Source organism: Ictalurus punctatus, chromosome 2 (assembly GCF_001660625.3).
Source record: "Ictalurus punctatus breed USDA103 chromosome 2, Coco_2.0, whole genome shotgun sequence".
NCBI classification, from domain to species: Eukaryota; Metazoa; Chordata; class Actinopteri; order Siluriformes; family Ictaluridae; genus Ictalurus; species Ictalurus punctatus.
The window spans coordinates 21,399,024-21,419,490 of NC_030417.2; the positions used below are offsets into that span (position 1 = coordinate 21,399,024).

A 20,467-nucleotide genomic window follows, 5' to 3' on the forward strand; every position below is an offset into this window, starting at 1 on the left:
ATAAAAACTGATTTCTATCATTTGTAATGTGGACAGCACAGCTCTTCAGAGATCAATGTACCTACAGATACTCTGATCACAGTTTGTCAAGCATTTAAAACTTACCCAAGTTTCTTGACATATTCCAGATAACCAATCAATATTTCATGATACACAGCAGTTCTCAACAACCGAGGTCTGAAGAAGTGAATGCTGTCAAGATATGATATGTAAACACGTCTGAAAAAGAGAGAAAGTCACAGAAACAAATAGATCAGATTTTTATACTTATAAAACATGACATCTTCATTCTCATTAGTTGACTGTCATTACCTGGTGTTAGGGAAGGGGCAATCAGATCCATATTCTTGGACATGCATGCCAAAAAAACACACATCTACTCCATCTACCTCTTCAAACGCAAAAAGTGCTTTGGTTCTGTATGGAAAGTTTTCTGCCATCTCCCCTGAGTCAACAAACCTGAAGACACCAAATAATCAAAACTGGACAAAAGGACTGCTCGCGTATGTAGAACAGGTCATTACTAGAATCTTTTTGGAAGATCTCACAGAAGACATAGTATAAATGTAGACATGTCTCGTTTACCTAGATTTCATTCCAGGTTTGACATCAACCATCTTGTCTGAGCTTGCCACCACCCGTACAAACACTTCACCAGCATCAGGGTGGTTCTGCCTCTTCAAGTACTTATTTACACGGTCCTCTATGTATGTACCAAGCCTTGTAATCTGTAATCCTAGAATAGGGAGAACATACAATCAAATATACATAGATTAATTAAATCATTCCTGGATAACTTTTTAAAATATATAGGCTATATTCAGGCCAAACACTTGAATCCTGAATAGATAGAACAGTCAGTAGTCAAACGACTCACTTTTAGCAGAAAACTTGTTCTCTTTTCTTGTTTTCCCTGACTTCTTGAGGCAGTTGTCGCAGAAAAATCTGTTAAAGGATACATGCACAATATTTTATGTGTGTTAGAGATGCACCGCTGGTTTAAAAACATCCGATGATCAGGGCCAATTATATCCTATCAATCAAAAGAGGGCGGGGAAACACATTGATTTCATGCTGTGTGTAAAGAATGTCTCTTGTCTGGAATGACGACAAAACTGCAGTTTGTAAACTCTGTACTGCTAAAATTTTACAGCGGAGGCAAGCAGCAGTTAAGCAGACGTTTCGGCATGAAGTTATCTGAAATTATTTGAAAATTCTATTCACGCTGTACTATATTGAAAACACATTATTAACACATTGATGTTTTACTTTGTGAATTTATTTTTGAAAATATACACTCACGTCAAATCTGATGACTGCAACACACTACAAAAATTTTGGGACAGTCGACGGTTTACCACTGTGTAATGTCACCGTTTCTTTTAATAACACTTAACTAACTGGTGTCTTCAGTGCCCAAACATGTTTAGCAAGCCGAGTTTCCCCCCATTCATCCATTATGCATTTCTTCAGCTGCACAACTGTACGGGGCCTTCATGAAGGACTAGGCTCCTTATATACTATGATTAGATGATTGCCTCTCCTGTTTCACATCACCATCTTATTTCAACTTGTCACATCGCTATTAGTCCTAAATTGCCTGTGTCCCAACTTTTTTGGAATGTGTTGCATACATTAATTTCAAAGTAAACATTTACCTTCAAAAAACTATGCACTTGATTAGGTAAAGCATCAAATACCTTGTCTTTATATGTTTTTTGTTTAAATACAAGTCAAAGTACATTTACATATATCATACCTCTTTGTTTTTAGTAGCATTTTCCATACTGTCCCAATATTTTCGGAATTGGGGTTGTGTGTGTGTGTGTGTGTGTGTATAAAATAAAAAGCTGTTAAATTAAAATTTATCAGTAGCCATTCTGACAGATCAAGACAAGGGAACCTACCCTGATGGCCAGATGACATCATAGTGTAACACACAGATCTGATGCATCTTACGCCCACAGTCTTTACATTCAACAAACCTGTTAAAGATAAGCACAGAAACAAAAGTTATTCCATTAAAATATATATGTAAGAGCAAAATCCAGATGTGGTGTTATGCTTGTCTAGTGGTTTAACTTACGGCTCAGGGTCCAACATGTCATTTTTCTTCTTTTCAAACTGATCCTTTGATATCATACTGGAGAGAAAATAATTAATTAATAAATAATAAACAGATGTATACACACACTAGATAGAAATTAGATTGATCTCAGAATGGATTTTGCATATTTGCTGATTAGATTCACTGACCTATTTTATACAGTGAACAAATGTAATGTTGATTTAACATGAGCTAATGCTTGTAACTAAACACAGAACACAACTTTTCATAAAAACTTCCCCCAGCATACCTTATTTTTCTTAACTTGGCAACAGAAGCTTGCAGAGGGTCGACTTGTATCAGGCATCAGCCAATTTGTATATCAACATTGTATCAAAAAGGAGATTTATATGTTCCTATTAACAAAATTATACTATAACAGTTTCTATAAAATGTTAAACAGTTACTATAAATGTTTCACAAACATGCCATTAACCACTTTGAACCACATTATAATACCACTACATTGGATCCTAATCAAAATACAACAAAATCATTATTGCTGACCTTTGAACTTTTGATTCTAGATTATCTCAAATTGAAATCTCCAATATTTATATAAACAAAGCATTTGAAATTCCATTTCATTCAAAAACCCTGGGCTTCTGAAGCTATCTTGATATGGGTGTCACCCTCCTTTTTTCACTTTACCACCTGAAATGTGGCTAGATGACTCCTACTCCCTCTTCAAAGGACGTCTCACTTACGTCTGAGATTGTGCAGGATCATCTCCCAGGGTGACGTTGTCGCCCTGGATCTCGTTGAAGCACTTTTCGCAGAAGTGATACCTGTCGGCAAGAAGGCCATATTTGGGTGAACTGGACCCAGCACACAACAGCACAAATGGGCACACGGAGAGCAGCACAGCACAACAGCGCAGATCAGGCAGCCACGTGGAGAGAACACAGAGCAGACAGGCCGAGGCAAAGCAAAAGTTAGCATTTAAACGTAAGTAATAAATGAAGCCCTGTTCTTCACTATAAATAATGGTATGTAATTTCTACACATACGTTAATACACCTACATACAACGATTATTTTTCTAAACACCACCAAGCAAAATAATCAACTCAATATTATTTAAATTTTATTTATTTATTATTTCTTTTTTTTTTTGTCTAAAAATGGTTAAAGACATTGCATAATGAGAAAAAGTAGGAACTAATAAAGGAAATTTTTTAAAAATCATGCTGACAGACTATTTTTACTCCCAAATTTGGTCAGACACTCGCATCATCCATTATCTTTGTTCCTCATTGTATATTTCAATCATAACGACTTATCTTAACATCTGAAAAAAGCCTAAAAATTTATACTTGCGAGGTATAAACTGTGAAAAAGGCAATAAATATGACATATCTAATATTTTAACAAAACTTTAACAAAAGTTTTTAATGGGTGTTTGCTTCAATATCTACATGACTGCCCATTGTTATGAATGGCCAAGGGAATTTGGCCTGCATGTTACCTCACATATATACCCCTGCGAAACAGGAAGTCATGGTTGAAAAATTTCCTGTTCCTAGTCACCCAGGTGTATTAAAAAAAAATATATATATATATCTCAATGGGAATATACTTCAAATATATTTTTGTTCTATGAATTCACAGGGGTGCCAATAATTGTGGCACACATATTTAACAAAGATATTTTGTTGGATAAACCTGTGTTCTGTTTGCAATTGTATGATATCCATGAGAGCATAGTATTTTTGTGATTTTTTTTTTAACAAAAGACCAAAGGGTTAAGCAATGAAGACCATTTTTCACAGTCTTCTCTGCTCATATTTTCCAAGGGTGCCAATATTAGTGAAGTGCACTGTATATGACAGTATAGTTATATAAGAAGTAATAAAGTATTCTAGTTATTGAATATGTATGGCGTATGGTACATCTTGCAATAGAAATGCAGTCATTATGAAATACTGCTTTCCGGGTGCATCTATGTCATATTCAATTATTATCATGTAATTCAGCATGCAGATACCTGTTCTGGTAGCTGTAGTATGTTCCATCTCTGGAGATAGTGCACAGCTGTTTGCCATAGCAGCAAAGCGTCTGAGGTGAAAATTCATACTGTGGAGGGACAAAGGGACATTGTCAAGAGACATGTAATTAAAATGAAGCAATAATAAGAAGAGAAGTATAAATAGGTCTTTCTTTCCAGAGAGGTTTATTGTTTTCCTTACTTTTAATGCAACGTGAAGCTAAAAGTATATGAATAGTGACTTATTTTTGTTTAAATTACAGCACACTAATTTAAATGAAATTCACTATTAAATGTATAATTTTAGCTTTAGATTATAAGCTAATAGGCAGGTCCTGATCTAGAAAGGATTACCGAACAGCAGCCCAAGGAGTAATGGGGCCCCAAAGCCAGAGTTTCTCTATAGAGTCACTCTTATTAACTACCCAGAGTCAAAGGTCCAAAACTCTCCTGAAAAGCTGAAGAAATAGCCTATACATTCATATGAAGATGCCACAATAAAGAAAATCATTACACCTTCAAAGTGTGTGTTTACGATTTTAGATTTCTGTAGCATTTTGGGGGCCAATTCCTCTGTTATTGATGCAATTCAATATCAAAATCCAAAAAGAAAGTCAAAAACAATAGCTCCATTAGAACGTCTAAAGACCTCTGAGAAATGTCCAATGAGAAATAAGGAGACCCTTCACCTCTAAAAGAATAAATAAATTCATTAATAAACGAATGAATGAATAAACAAATAAATGCAGCTGTTAACGGCATCCCCTAACTCATAACAGCATTGTCCTCCACACCAGTATACAACTGTGTTGTCACTTGACAATACAGCCGTTCTGCTTGAGTCTACCTCACAATCTTTTTTGAAAAATGCAACTTAAATGGGTGTGGATTTCTGTAAGAATAAGGGAGGGGTGTATCAGTAATTTGAAATGACACAGCAGCAGTCCATGGGTATTTATTGATGTGATGTGTTTTAGACTAAATATTTTGACTTGATTGGAATGTTTGGACCTTTGCCAGTGTAACAAGACTGTTTTTGTCAGGATGTTATTAATCAGTGGACTACTATGAGGCTTCATAGGTGAGTTGCCTAAATTTTGAAAGTGAGTGTTTGTATGTTGGTGATCTGACAGAGCCGCTGATTGTAGCTGCTGTTGTGATTGTATCTTGAAATGGTTTGTATCAATCGAATCACAAGAATCTCATCTTTCCAAAGATATATCAAGAGTACATATGTACAAACAAAAGCTATGTACACATAGAATAGTTTTGCACTTAACAATGTGATGGAGCTTTAAGCGGTTTGATTAGCACAAAAGGCAAGTAAAACTGTTATGGTTAAAAATTAGACACTTGTCTCCTTTAAATCCTTTAAATATCTCCCGATTTGGAGCAATCTGTGCGACATGGGGTGGAAAATGATGTCACATCCACAAAAATTGTTTAATAGCTCAAAAACCAAACCTGCACAAACACTCATTTTTGCAGCACAAATGTAGCACAAACGAATGCCATCGTTTTGGTGATTATTTAATTTCATGGAGTGCTAACTTCACAGAAATAAAACAGTCCTCTGCAGCCTCACACGTTAAATTAAAGAACTTTTTGTAATCCAATTTAATAGCATCTGTTAAATAAAATAATGAGAATCTTCAATATAACAATTCTCTCATACCCAAATCTCTTTGTACACAATGTGTCCAAACAACACAAACATGATGCACATCCCCTGGTTTGAATACTGAATGGATCGTTAACAAAATGCACATAAAAATTACATGGTGTTAAAATTACACACAATTCAAAATCCACCCTTTATTTATGTGTTTATTTCAGATTTATTCATTTATAAATACAATATCCATGCGGATAGCTCTGTGGTTAATGTGTTGGCGTGAGGCACACCCCGCTGCCAGCAGCATTAGTCGAGTTCGCATTTCAGTCAGTACAAGCTCCTCTTTTTGCGCCAGACCTGCATTTTGTTTCTTTTATTTTCCATCTATCACCCATTTGGATAGCCGGCCCAACTCGGTACCATTTCCACCTTTGTACCGAGCACTCCCATAACAGTTTGATTTGCATGTTTTGTGTTCTTTGAACTAACATGACTACATTTTGAAAGACGAGGAAATAAAAATAAAAACGAGTAAGTGAAATTAACCCTTTAATTAACACATAAGCATGGCAGATAGAGTAACAGAGTACAAGCAAAAAAATTATTATTTTTTTTGTTCCGGTTCGAGTACATTGTTCTAAAAAACTTTGAAAATAATACTTTAAAAAAATTAGACACTGATGACTTTTTTTATTTGTCAAAATAACAAAAATAATATAATAATGTTACATTTTACTACTATTAATTTATTCCGTTATTTGATCTCCATGTCACACTTCCACTCGTTTTGAAAACCATCCCTTTGTGCCATCTGGTGGTAATTTCAAAAAAGACTTTCACATTTAACTGGTTTGTATTACTGCCCTGGCCTTACGGCGGCGGTACACACATGATTCTGGTTGACTACCTACTGTATGTACTCTTACATGATAAGTTATTACACTGATTAAAGTTTGTTTTGTTTTTTTAATGAATTAATTTCTTTTTTATTGGCTACCAGCTGTGTCCATGTCTGTGCCCAGGGGCCCATAGTCTCATAATCCATCCCTGATCCATACCTTTAATACCGCACTGCACTTGATTAACTGTGTAAAACAGACCAACAGCAGCCAAGAGCAATATATAATGGAAATTTCATTAAATTGATTTGATGAAATTTATCTTAATTATAATTTTAGTAAATTTACTTTTAATTGTTGATTCACTATTGATTTTATACTATGTAAGCTGTGTTGACCTAAAATACCTGGGGCCTGTTTAATTTCTGACAATTGAAAATTATATCAGCCAACTGTAAATTATGGATGTAACATTATATAATTATCTACACAATATTATGTATTTATAAGACTACAACTCTTACCTTTCTCCCACAGCAATAACCCAAGCCCTGCATGACTGGGTCGATCTCCTGCTCAAACACCTCAGCTAGTTTTGAGCAGTACTTGTAGACCCTTGATGTCTTGCGGTTGTAGAGCCAAGCATTGTTGAACATTAGCCAGATGTCATCCACATATTGCCATGGCTCCTGGTACTGCCCGGTGTCCAGCTTCCGCTTTATGGTTGACAGGTCAATAGGATTCTTCACAATGTCAAAATAATCCTAATAACCCAAAATTTAAAACATGATGGATTACTTTTTAGGAGTCCTATGGAATTTATAAAACAGGACAGTGAAGCAATATACCGGAATGCCGAGCAACATCGGGTCCACAGGCTGGCGAAAGGGCAGAGATTCTGGATCTTGCCTGTACAGTGATTCTAATGTGGGCATCAATGCCTGTCTCAGCTCTTCTGGCTTAAAAACTGTGGACAGGACAGTGCTTTAGTCTTTCAAACTGAAAATCAGATGAACAAATAAGCAACAAACAGCTTTAAAAAAAAAAAAAAAAAAACATTTACTCTTCTTGAACGTCTGTGAAGACTGAGTGGACGAAGTTGTACTGGTAGCATCACCGTTTTCCTCCTGCTTGGCTTCTATCTTTACTTCTGGTTTCTTATCCTCTGTCTCCATTGGCTCCTGCTTAGGCTCTACATTCTCTGGCTCCTCCTTCTTAATAGATACTGGCTTTACATCTTCATCCTGAATTGGAATTTAACGGTTATCTGTAATGAAGGCTAACTTCAATTCAATTTTATTTATAACGCACTTTTAACAATGGAAATGGTCACAAAGCAACTTTACAGAAATCTGATATAAAATTTTAATCGATCCCTATCGACTGAACACCACAACATGCAAATCTGAACCAATCATCATTCGGAAGAAATGAAAACAAGATGTCTGCAGTTATCTTTAAGTTACTTTTTAAGATGTTTTACTTTGTAAAAATTTAATTATAGAGCTAATCTGCAGTGGCGTCTTAAGTACAGCCTTGCAATAAATGCAGTAAAAGAAGTATAAATAGCCGTAAACGGCACTCTGCAGGGTCTAAATTGCATGCTGAAAGCAGATTATATAAAAGTGGCCATGTTTTTGATGCAATTCAATGATGATTAAAAACCAATGAACAGATTAACAGAACAATGCGGCACACCACATTTCAGTTCAATTGGACTTTTGGTTCATGCGAAACAGGTTGTTTTTTTAACTTAACACTGAACCCTATGAACATGAATAGCACCCATCAGTGACTGATGACAGTGAGATTACATCAGCTATTAGTAGATGTCTCCCTGAACTTACCATTCAAGTTTCATGATGATAGTTTCATGGACACTCTTCATGTGAGCTGACAGTTGATTACTGACACCCTTGCAACATACTACATTATGTAATATAATATATGTAAATGCAGGGTATCTTTACCAGTTGTTAATAGACAGAAAGTGTTCTACCACTTTACTAGCTAGTGTTTACATTCTTGGGATGATAATAGATAGCGATCCATCCATCCAACACTGTAAACCAGCAATGACCTAAAAAGAGCCATCACTGAAGCTTGTGAAGAAGGCAAAATTTCCCCATGGGCAGTATATTACAGCAATTAATTATAGTTTAAGCACAACTTATCTGATTAAAAGTACAGCTGTAAGTGAGGTGTAGGACACCTTACACAAGAGACAGAAAGCATAATAATGAAACACAATTGACACAATTTAAAGCAATATGACAATTAAATTGTTCACTAAAATGAGTATTTCATCCCCTTGAAGCAACATTGGAGTCGGTAAAGTCACAGCCCTCTGTTACTAAGCCAATGATTTATTATCTGTGGGTTCACAATTAATTATGAGTCTTACTACATGAACGATTATTGATATGATGGTATCAGCTGGATGGATCACTAACTATTAACATGCCAAAATTGCAAAGGCCAGCTAGCCTGGTAGACTTACTGTCCATTAACAACTGGTATAGATAACCTGTATTGACATACATTACATAATGCAGTATGTTGCAAGAGTATCAATCGAAAACTATCGACAAACAAAAAAAAATCAATGACTCACATGAAGAGTATCTGTTGAGTGTCCGTGAACAAATAAGCCATAAGCATGCAACCGGACCCCCGTAGACAGTCAGGGGTATACCCCCCACAGTCTCAAAATCCTGTGGAAAACACTGGAGGATCACACTCCGCTGAGTAGTTCAACACCAAAATTTTGTACATAGGACGAAAGTCCTAGGACAAGTTCTCAAAAGTCCACAATCAGTTTTAGTAAAGAAGAAAAACAAGAAGAGGAGGAGGAGAAAAAGTAATATAGTCACAACTGGCAATTTGCAGATGCCAACCACTGCGTGCAGACTGTAACACAGTTAGCTAGTTCTAACTAACTTACATAGACCACTATCGCACATTGATCAAGATTATTTTGGACTCATTCCAAAAAAATTGGCATTTTATATTGATACTATTAGAAGATGAAGAAAGGCCTCATTTTTGTTTTACTAATGGATAATGTTTGCATTTTGTAATATTTTCCTCAAATATATCATCCTTATGCCTGAATTTCAGGGAAATATGAAGTATTGAAGTAAATGGACTCTACTGTGGTCTCATAACATTCTCTATAATAAGTACTGAATCACTAGTGGGGAGATTACAAACTGTTCTCAAACATGAGGTCCAACTGTGTGTGAGGGGGGTTGACCCAGTGCACATGCCAGTCAACACTACTCTTTAAATACAAAGTAACAGCAGAATTCACTGTAACAAACAGGAAAGCCACTAATCCTCTCACAGGAGCATTGAGTTTGATGCTCATAAATGGCACACTTTTGATTGGTCAACCCAGTGAAACACATTTAAAGGGACCACAGCCTCTTGAAAACACACAATTCAGCTGATAAACAGACTGTCTCGTTTTTCCTGGTGATGTATGCACACAAACAGAGCCCAGGATCCAAAAGTCTGTCATTTGCTGAGTATGTTGTGTTTGGCCCCTGAAGAAGAAGAATCCTAAAAGCAATAGAGCCCCCTAATAAGAAAAATCCTAACAAAAAAGGGTCACAAGCACTTTATGCTTGGATCCATAAAAATAATAAAGGGTTCCAGCACTTTCAAGTAAATAGACCTATTTGCAAAAATCTCAGATAAATACGGATCCACAGACATGTGGAACAGCAACAATTAATTCTTAAATCTTTAGCTGTGCAGACTTCATACCTCTGTTTTGAGTTTAGGTAGCTTCTTGCCATTTTCAAGGTCTAGATCATCCTCTTCTGGCACTGCTTTGCTCACAGCAACAGTAAATTCTGGTTGGGAGTGCATCTCAGCTACAGATGCAGGCGTGAGGACTCGGTTATCCATGTTAGCTGCTGCCTGATCAAGCTGTTGAGTTACAGTCATGAGGAAGAATTAAGCAAAAACCTAATCACAAAGAATGACAACTGATAAGGGAAACATGGACTGTGCATTAACAATGTTTAGCCTCTTTCAAAAACATTACAAGATGAATAGATGGTTAAAAGTAATATTGTCAGCTGAACAAGCCTTTGTCACAGTGCTGAAAGACTGAACATTAATGACCACATTGCACTTTACACATTGTTACTCTTACCGGAGTGGCAGGGTGCTGTGCTTTCTCAGAGCGTGGCTGCTGTATCTGAATGGGAGGCTCTGGATGAGGCAGAGAAGGGAGTGGCTGTGAGGGGTTGGGGGAGGAGCAAAGCCTTGATGGTGGGTGGGGTATGTGGGTTGTTGAGGCCTGGTTCCCAGCAGACACAGGTGTGGAGGGCTGAGCCATGTGCTGTAGGTTAGGGCCTACAGGGGTGGAGGCAGGAGGTGGAGGGGTAGAGCACATAGCAGGCTGTGGAGCCAGGGAGCCAAGAGCATTCAGGGAGAGATTAGAGTTCTGCTGCTGAGGCTGCACAAAAGATACACAGACACGTGGACTGTTAAGGATACAATACTTACAAAATTGTATGCATCCAGACTTGGGGGAGGGAGACTGGATAATATAACATCTACAATTCTTATCAACAGCGGATCAAACATCAGGTGTAACAGATTAAAGGAGCTACCAACGGACAGTTATGAAAGTGATGGTTTTGATTCTAAAATCTAATTGGCTGAACCGTTATATCCACAATACACCTATAACCACATCACAGGGAATGAATTCTTTATTAAGGCACCCGGTCTTAAACCCATAATATTGTTACACGAATGCCTAGTGGACTCTACACAAAATCTCAGAAATGCTATGCTCCTCACATTACATAACTTACTACCTGCTGATGTTTGTGAAGGTACGCACACTACACGAGTGCTTATAGACGAGGCTTCGCTTCAAGAGAACATGGGCAAAGCAAGGCTGATCCTCAATTTCCACTTCCTCATGAAAATAAATGTGAGAGCTGTATCATGTACATCTGCACTATGTTGATAGAAACAAGATAAAGACAAGTAGAACAGGGTAGGTGTCTCTGCTGCTAACAACATTTCAGCTTGATGTGACTTTGACCCTGTCTGGATCAATTCCAAAATCTAATCAACTCATCTGGTGGTTACAATGATAATTCTATATAAATCCTACAAACATTCAACAACTTGAGATGATATGCTAATGAGAATCTCAGACAGACGCACACACAGACAGACGGTGGAATGGACAATCTGAAAACGTAATTCCTCCTCCACCTAGTGGCAGAAAAAATGTGAAGGAAGGACTGGATGGTGAAGATTAGCTGCAAAGAGAGTTGGAAGTATAGTGAAAAGAATCATAGCTATTTTTATGTTGTGCATTTCCTGGAATCATGCTGTGTGTGTTTGAGAGCAGATGAATTTATTTACCTCTGACTTTTTTTGGCTGTTTCTCATCACACAGTCTGTACAGGATGTCTCACTGAATTATTTTTGTGATTGTTGCAGCCAAAAATGCTTGATTTTGCTGCAGCTTTTCTCAAAATTTGCAATGCAACTTGCAGAGGTTTTTTTTTTTGTGTTTTTCTCTTGTGGAAAATCACTTGAATTGGCGAAATTGCAATTGCACAAAATTGTTTTGCACGGTCTTTCACGGTGATGTTTGTTGCCAAATGAGACCACTGAGCTGTACTTCCATAATTTTTTCCTCTACTTGATCTGGAAAAATAATATGCCATTAATTACAACAATTTAATTCATCTTGTTTGAGGTATGTTTCACAAAGCCAGAATGTTCAGCTATTAAACAAAAATTGTTTTGTAATATCTATGATTTGTTTATTTGCTACAAAGTAAAAAAAACCGGGTGAGCATCGTCCAAGTGTGGTGATTAAATAATTTTTGCCAGGGGTTCTATAAGATTATTATTATACTATTTATTATATATTACTGTTCTGCTTTATAAGCTTATTATTATTAGTGGTGCTTGCAAAGTATCACTATTGTTATTGCTCATACTTATGATGTTGGCTTCACAAAGCCAATATACTGTTCTGCTTTACAAGCTTATAATTATTAGCTTATTATTATTATTATTATTATTATTATTATTATTATTATTATAATTAGGGGCCAAGCACCAAAGGTGTGTAGGCACCTATTGTTTTCATTAGTTTTCTTATTATTACTATTATTCCGCTCGAGCCTATGGCAGCCCATAGAACCACTTGTGGGAAAGTTATGAAATTTGGCACACAGTTAGAGGACAGTCTGAATCGTTAATTCAGCAAACTCAAACACTATTACCAACAACTGTCCAAAGTTGCTCTCGTGTTTATGCTAATAACATTTGAACCATAAGGGCTAGAAACAAAATTTCCCTCTCATTCCTTGGCTCAAGACAATTTGATTGCACACCATGGATTAAATTTCCACCATTTTGAATTTTCTGAAAAATCTACTTTTTTTTTTTTTTTTAAACTCCTCCTAGACCGTTTGTCCGATTTTTACCAAGATCGAATCACATCAACAACAACAATTATTATTATTATTTCGGACAAAATTTCATCATGCAACTCATCCCGCACCGTTTGTGCTACGGATATGAATGAGGGCTTAAATCAACCAGCTTATTGAGGAGAGGTGGTGCTATGACTTTTATAAGCGATCTGACTTACAATGTTCAAACCGCAGGCCAAAAAATAAATAAAAACAAAATACAAAAATAAATAAATACATTTTTTAAGAAGCACACGTTTTTGACCTATAGAGAATGAATGGGGAATAAAATACTGGTGTCTCAGCTTGGATGTCGTTCAGCTGACATGCTTGTATCACATATCTTCTCGTACATCTTAGGGGTTACACCCGGTATGTACACATTGTGTTTCAGGATCTTCTCCAGAAATGTTTGGAAAATGGCATTACTCTGGCCCCATTAAAAATAATAGGAAAATGTAGACCCCCCCACCTGTCAGTGACAGAGACATGAATGATGTGTCCAAGTGTCCAGCTTGGTCCAGAGAATCAGGAAATCTCATTTGGGAATTGATCCCACATGCACATCGTATGAAATTTCTCATCGGAATTCCCAATACACACTAATGTAAGATAAATGGAGTCCAAAGGAGCACAGAGGCCAATAGAAGCACTCCACAGGAAATATTCGGCACCCAACTAGTCTTGCACCCTTTGACTCACAGACACGGATCACAGGTAAAATCGCTCAGAATTCTTGGGAGATGCGTGCAATTACTTTCCTCGCCATTCCCATGTATGTGTCGTGTCATGTATTTCATGTGCCAGATGAAATTTCCCCCATACACACTCACTGAGAAATCAGTTGAAGGACCTAACAAGCAACAAACTACTGCAGTCATGTCATACATCAAAACGATTGACTCACTGAGGAGAATACCATTATGGGGGATTACGATACCAAATCTGGTTATTCTTCTTTTGAGAACCAAAATTTCTAAATGCTACTCCTCCCTAAGCTTTCAAGCTACATGCACCAAACTCACCACTGACTCTCGATCTGTTGACTCGAGTTGCTACGACTTTTCTTACTGAAGCTCAAAGTAGCCAAAATTCCCACTGACTTTCACAAAAATATCACTGTTATAACTCCTTTAGCTTTCAAGCTACTTCCACCAAACTCAGCACGGTCCTTCAGGCTGTTCAGACTTATGCTTAATTTTTTTCTAACTGATCGCAAATGTTAATGTACAGCTGCAGAAAAAATACCTTACGCTGTTTATGAGATGGCTGGAGGTACAATCGCTAGCATTACTGTTACTCGTTAACAAGGTCAGGAATGCTTGCAAAATCAGAAATCAGGTTTGAATATAAACCTAATGAGTTAGTAGCTGTAATTAAGCTCATTACAAAACGTAAATAAAACTATATAAACTACACATGCATTTGCTCTGCAGACACCACGTTTTCGACAGACATTTTACAATGGATATAAAGTCGACACACCCCTGTTAAAATGGCTTTTGTGATGCCATTTTATCAGGGGTGTGTTACAAGATATGAAATGACAAATCATGTAAGATCTCTTCTCATCTTTACTGTGCAACTGAAAAGTATACAAATAAAGTGAAAAATAATCAGAATCAATACAATATCCTAGTGGCATAAGTGTGCACACCCCTAAACTAAATTTGTTGAAGCACCTTTTAATTTTATTACACCACTCCATCTTTTTGGGTAAGAGTCTATCAGCATGGCACATCTTGAATATTTTCCCACTCTTCCTTGCAAAAACATTCTAGATCCATCAAATTGTGAGGGAATCACCTGTACACAGCTTGCTTCAGGTCACCCCACAGATTTTTAAGTTGTATTCAGGTCTGGGTTTTGGCTAGGTCATTCAAAAACAGTGATATTTTGGTTAGTCCATTCCTTTGTTGATTAGGATGAATGCTTTGGGTCATTGCCATGCTCAAAGTTGAAATTCAACTTCGAGACAACTGAAGGCTTTGCACTAAAATCAACCAGTATTTGTAGTTATTCAAGATTCCCTCAATCTTGATTGCCCCAGTTCTGGCTGAAGAAATGCTCTAAAGCACGATGCTGCCACCACCATGCTGCATCATCTGCTTTTTGTTGCACAAAACATACCTTTTGGAATTGGTCTCATTATACCATTATACATTTTACTACATGGTTTGAGAGATTTAGACAGGCTTGGATATTTTTTGTGAGAAAGGAATTCGATCTAGCTACCCTACCCCATAGTACAGACGTGAAGAATATGAGAGATTGTCATCACATGCAGAGAGTAATCAGTACTTGTAAGATATTCTTGCAGCTCTTATAAATGTTGCCATTGGTCTCTTGGCAGTCTCCGTGAAAAGTTTTTTCTTGTCCTTTTGTAAATTTTGGAGGTACATCCTGTTTTTGGTCACTGTGTCAATGTGGTGCTCCATTTTCTCCACTTGTTCAAATCATGTAATGTCCTGAGCGAATCTTTTTGACATTGCGAACCTGTACAGCCTTTACTTTTGAACATGAGATCGAATGTCATCGCCAATTATAAAAAACAGTGTACACACTTATGCAACCAGGTTATTGTAACCTTTTTATTTTTCCCAAAAATGTTTGGTTGTACTTCATTTTTACATGTTGCAATTTCACACTGAGGGTAAGAAAAATTCTGACATGATTTACCTTGGTTTAATTTTTTCATCACAAAAACCTGCCATTTTAACAGGGGTGTGTAGACTTTTTATACCCACTGTAAATCCTCTGACTTTGCGACAGACATTGCGATACTATCGTCACACTGGACAGCACTTTGAAAACCAGGATTTAAACTAGTGAAATACACGATATAGCCAAATGTTAGTGGACACCTGACAGTCACACCCATATGTAGATCTTTCCCAAACTGCTGCCACAAAGTTTGAAGCACACAAATGTCTAGAGAACCTTTGTATGCAGTAACATTAAGATTTCCCTTTACTGGAACTACAGACCGTAGCCCAAACATGTCCCACTATGACCATGACCCTGGGCACAAAGCAAAATCCATAAAGACATGGTGCAGCAAGGTTGGTGTGGAAAAACTTGTGGCCTGCAAAGAGGTCTGTCCTCAACACCACTGATCACATTTGGGATGAACTGAAACTCTCTTTTTGGGATTGGAGTACTAGGCCTCCTCACCCAACATTAGTGCCCAACCTCACTAATGCTCTTATGGCTGAATAAGCATAAATCTTCATAGACATGTTCAAAAATCTAGTTGAAAGCCTTCCCAGAATAGTGATGGTTAAAACGGAAAAGGGGGCACAAAATCTTGAATGGAATGTTCAAAAAGCACATATGGGTATCATTAGTCAGGTGTTAACATACTATTGGCCATGTCATGTATTGTAAATAATGTTTTTTTGCCCATATCCCTATGCCCCTACTGTGAATACTTGTTTTTTAATTAGTTATTCCTTCCAGACACAGAGACATTTTTTATTTACGAATTTTTGAGCCATCCCGCCTCCAAACAGAAAAGCATCCTTCACTTCCCCTCACCTGTGTGCCACCGGCCTGTCCTGCTTGCTGAGCAAAGTTCACATTTAGACCCCCTGTAGAAGTTGGGAAATGTGTCTGGTTCATAAACTGGTTCTGGTTGGGGGTCTGGCCCACCATGTTGTTTGCATGGCCTTCCATCATGCCCTGAGCTTGCATCATCCTTGAAGGAGACATAACCATCTGCAAAGTGAGAAAAGGATTGATCAGCATAACCCTTACAAAAGGGTTACACTTACAGAGCACTTATACAGCAACACATTAAAAATTACTGCAATATTACACAAAGCCTGGAATTGAAGTTTAAACCCAGTACTGAGTTGACATATGTTCCAGATTCTAAAGTGAAAATTAGCAGCAGAAAATGGGATGGAGGGAACTATTCACCGGAGAAACAGAACTCATGTTCAGTTGTGGCAGGTGGTTCATGGGGGAAGCTGCACGGGATCCTACTGGGGACTGAGACATCGGCACATTCTGCATCGCCATGGGATTGAACTGATTCATCCCTGCAGGACAAACAGAGGTATGACCATCATGTTTCAAGCATATCTGGATAGCTTAGACAGAATCTCAGTTCCTTTATTTAAAAAACAAAACAAAAATAAAAACTGTCAAGCTGAATGTAACTTGTAATAAAATGTTTAGGGAAAAAATATTTCTACACTATATTAGACTAGTACTACTTACTTATGGGTTCTGCCAAATGGATATTTTACATCAATATGATTTCTGCAAAACAGTGGAACTTAAGAAGCACAGGACACCCACACAAATTTTTCTCTCAATTTTTCAATATTCATAGTTTATTTTTCTACATCTACAGTCATTTCGTCCCAAGCCCTTGTGAACCTTTTCTCATAGTTAGCGTTTTACCAGTAATATGTTGACGTTATAAAATGCTGTCGTTTCCTTTGGAGCCTTTCACTTGCTTAGACAGGCATGGTGCTAATGAATAGCTAATTCTGACCAAATGGCCACAGTGCAGTACAAAATACACCGTAATTTGTGTTCTGGGCATGGTTAGGAATGTACTGCAAATTCACAATCAAAAGTCCATTGCCATATTCTCAGGTGATAAATAAAAAACCTTAAGCAGGAACCCTGGGTTTAGCCAAAAGTACAAACCCAGATCCATCCAGTTGTCAGTGCATGCATGGCAGGCTCATCACTAAAGCATGTAATTCTCCAAACCCCAAATAAAATCTGTGTACAAGTACCCAAACATCCAACCCCGGTTTTCTCCTTATTTTAGTCTATGCCAATTCTCACTCACCAGTTAGGTCTCCCCTATCTTACCACAGCTACCAACTGGGGAGTGTGAAGGCCATCACATGCTTATCATGAGACGCGTGAGGCCAGCCAAAGCCATTTTTTTTAAACTGCTGCTCATGCTGTATAACAAGGTAGCGTAACACTCTGAGGAATACTCCCCCGTTTCGTATGCGGGAGCTCACAGACAACCAAGACTGTCCAGCGTCCCTGTAATTGGCAGGGGAATGATGATGCCAACATTGGCCGTGGCAAGGTTGTGATTCAAACTCGCAATCTCGAGACGATGGGGGCAAATGCTTTACTGTTGTGTCACTCAAGAGCAGGAAGAGAAATTAAGGGTCTCCAGCACAAGGGGATATCCAACATATGACTCCTTGAGAGCATGGTGGATGGACAGTGCCTAGTTTATTTCAGAAACACTCCTATAAGCTTAAAAGCTCCCAGCATATATTTTGATGGGGCTCTTGCATTCCTGAAGGGCCGAAAACCCACGTGCGCAGACAGCCTGGCCAGGGGAACCACACCTTCAACTCGTCAGAGACAATGAGTTTGTTCTAGGACAGATTCCTAGCACATTTCAATCAGTACAGAGAGCAATAGTATAAACCCTGGTCCTAGGGACTCACACTTTTGGGGGACTTAGATGGTTCGACTGCTGAGAGGTTATTCAGCTCCACTAGGAAAAACCATACGCAATCTTAATTCGACTTCTGAGATTTACTTAATTCCAAATGCCCTGAGTGGGTTACTGACCAAGCATGTCAGAAAGTGCTGACACTACCTAAAATGGTAAGGCGCAATAATGATTGTCAAATTTTGGGGTGGTGACACCATAGAAAGTATTCCACTGAATCTAGATTCGATGCGATGATTCTTATGATCTAATTTCTAGTTTCCTATTAGGAATCTTCCCCTTTCACAGTGAGACTGGGCACTGTGTAATAACTTAGAACATGGCATTTTTTGTTTGAACCCATCCATTTTTCAAGTAATCAAAAATACGGGAACACGTCACTGACAGGTTTCTTGCTACCCAGATGTGCCCTGTTAGACTGATCATTTAAACAATGAATAACATTCAATGTCTACTCTTGGTTTGAGCCCTAGGTTTAGTTTGTGATAACTGCATTTGTTGTTAGACAGGATAAACCCACATTAAAGGGGTCATATCATGATTTTTAATGTTTTCCTTTAGTTTTGGTGTGTAATGTGTCCATTTGTGCATGTATAAGATCTGCAAAGTCATAAAGCTCAGTCTCCCCCAAAGGGATCTATTTTATCTAACGGAGAACACTGCTCCAGACCTACCCAAAACACCTTGTTCGAAGTCCAGATGTTACTTCAGTAACACGTTTATGTCACAGCGTGCACTATTAGCATAATCGCGCCCAAAGGCAGGCACGACGACAGAAGGCGAGGTTTCAGTGAATTCACGCACCATGTCGTGGAGACACTGTGTGTTTCGGTGCGAAAGCAAAACCCCTTGGTTTAGCCATCCGAAAACAGATGAAATTAGGAATCGGTGGTTAGTGTTTATTTATAATGTCTTTTAGGAAGGAGAGGCTTTGGAAACCAGAGCGCTTCAGGCAGTCTGGGAATAGAGGTACAGCAATAATGTACAGTATGTGACAAATAATGCATTTTTTGAACATTAAAGCATGTTAACCTATTCTATTACACCCAATAAACAAAATATTTAATGTTTAAAAACATTTTAAAAAATCATATGACATGACCCCTCTTCCAGGGAGCTGTCTATGGGAGAAAATCAAGTCATTTTTAAGCTAAGAAAAGCAGGAAAATCTGAGCCATTGCACAAACACTGGGCATAGCCAATACAGCAATTTGGAATGTCCTGAAAAAAGAAAGAAAAACTACTACCAACAACTAAGCTATTGAACACGTCAGCCACAGAAAACCAACATCAGTTGGTTAAGGGGCAGCTGTGGTGCAGGTGGTAGAGTGGGTTGTCCACTAATCACATTCTGGCTCCACATGCCAAAGTATCCTTAAGCAAGACAAGTTGCTCCCAATGGCAGGCTAGCGCCTTGCATGTGTGTTAGTGTGTGTATGAATGGGTGAATGATAGAGTATAAAGCACTTTGTAGAAGCACTAAGTATAAAAGGCGCTATATAAGAGTTGACCATTTACCATTTGATGACAAAGATTGTGAGAGCTGTGAAGACACAGTCAGTGACATCAACAACCTCCACAGGGCATGGTTGAAGGTATCACAATCCGCTGTCCAATGACGAACAGAAATATAGAGGCCATACCACAAGATGCAAATCACTTACTGACAATAAAAATCAGAAAGCCAGATTGGAATGCACAAAGAAATACAGGGATGAGCCACAAAAGTTCTGGAACCAAGATTAACCTCTACCAAGGCAATGGAAAGGCCAAAGTGTAGAGAAAGAAATCAATATGTTGGCATAATTAAATTTTTGTCTACAACACAGATTTCAAACATTCCATCATATACCTGCAGATCAAAAGGTTTTTAGGATCATGAGAAACAGTTCAGTCAAGTGTCTCCAAACTTTTGACCGGTAGAGTAAGAGAGTGTGTGCGCATATGCATCATCATACAGTACATAAAGTTCATCGTAACTTTACACAGGACTGTCCTGTGCGTAGCGGG

The 20,467-nt window shown here is 37.9% G+C and overlaps 1 protein-coding gene across 3 annotated transcripts in view; it reads right to left on the reverse strand.

Moving 5' to 3' along the window:
* The window catches only part of crebbpb (CREB binding protein b), a 91,690-nt gene that overhangs the window by 9,300 nt on the left and 61,923 nt on the right, over positions 1-20,467 (reverse strand). For 2 of the 3 annotated variants that reach the window (XM_053673876.1, XM_017493389.3), the window contains 15 exons: positions 16,936-17,057; positions 16,552-16,731; positions 10,713-11,018; positions 10,319-10,483; positions 7,611-7,791; positions 7,396-7,514; positions 7,072-7,311; positions 4,094-4,182; positions 2,815-2,895; positions 2,087-2,143; positions 1,908-1,985; positions 878-945; positions 586-736; positions 313-459; positions 106-219 (listed from right to left, as the gene is read on the reverse strand). In XM_053673876.1, coding sequence (XP_053529851.1) covers positions 106-219; positions 313-459; positions 586-736; positions 878-945; positions 1,908-1,985; positions 2,087-2,143; positions 2,815-2,895; positions 4,094-4,182; positions 7,072-7,311; positions 7,396-7,514; positions 7,611-7,791; positions 10,319-10,483; positions 10,713-11,018; positions 16,552-16,731; positions 16,936-17,057 — 2,098 coding nt within the window. Of the gene's footprint in view, positions 1-105; positions 220-312; positions 460-585; positions 737-877; positions 946-1,907; positions 1,986-2,086; positions 2,144-2,814; positions 2,926-4,093; positions 4,183-7,071; positions 7,312-7,395; positions 7,515-7,610; positions 7,792-10,318; positions 10,484-10,712; positions 11,019-16,551; positions 16,732-16,935; positions 17,058-20,467 lie in introns of all 3 variants that reach the window. The other variant, XM_017493380.3, reaches the window with a different exon arrangement.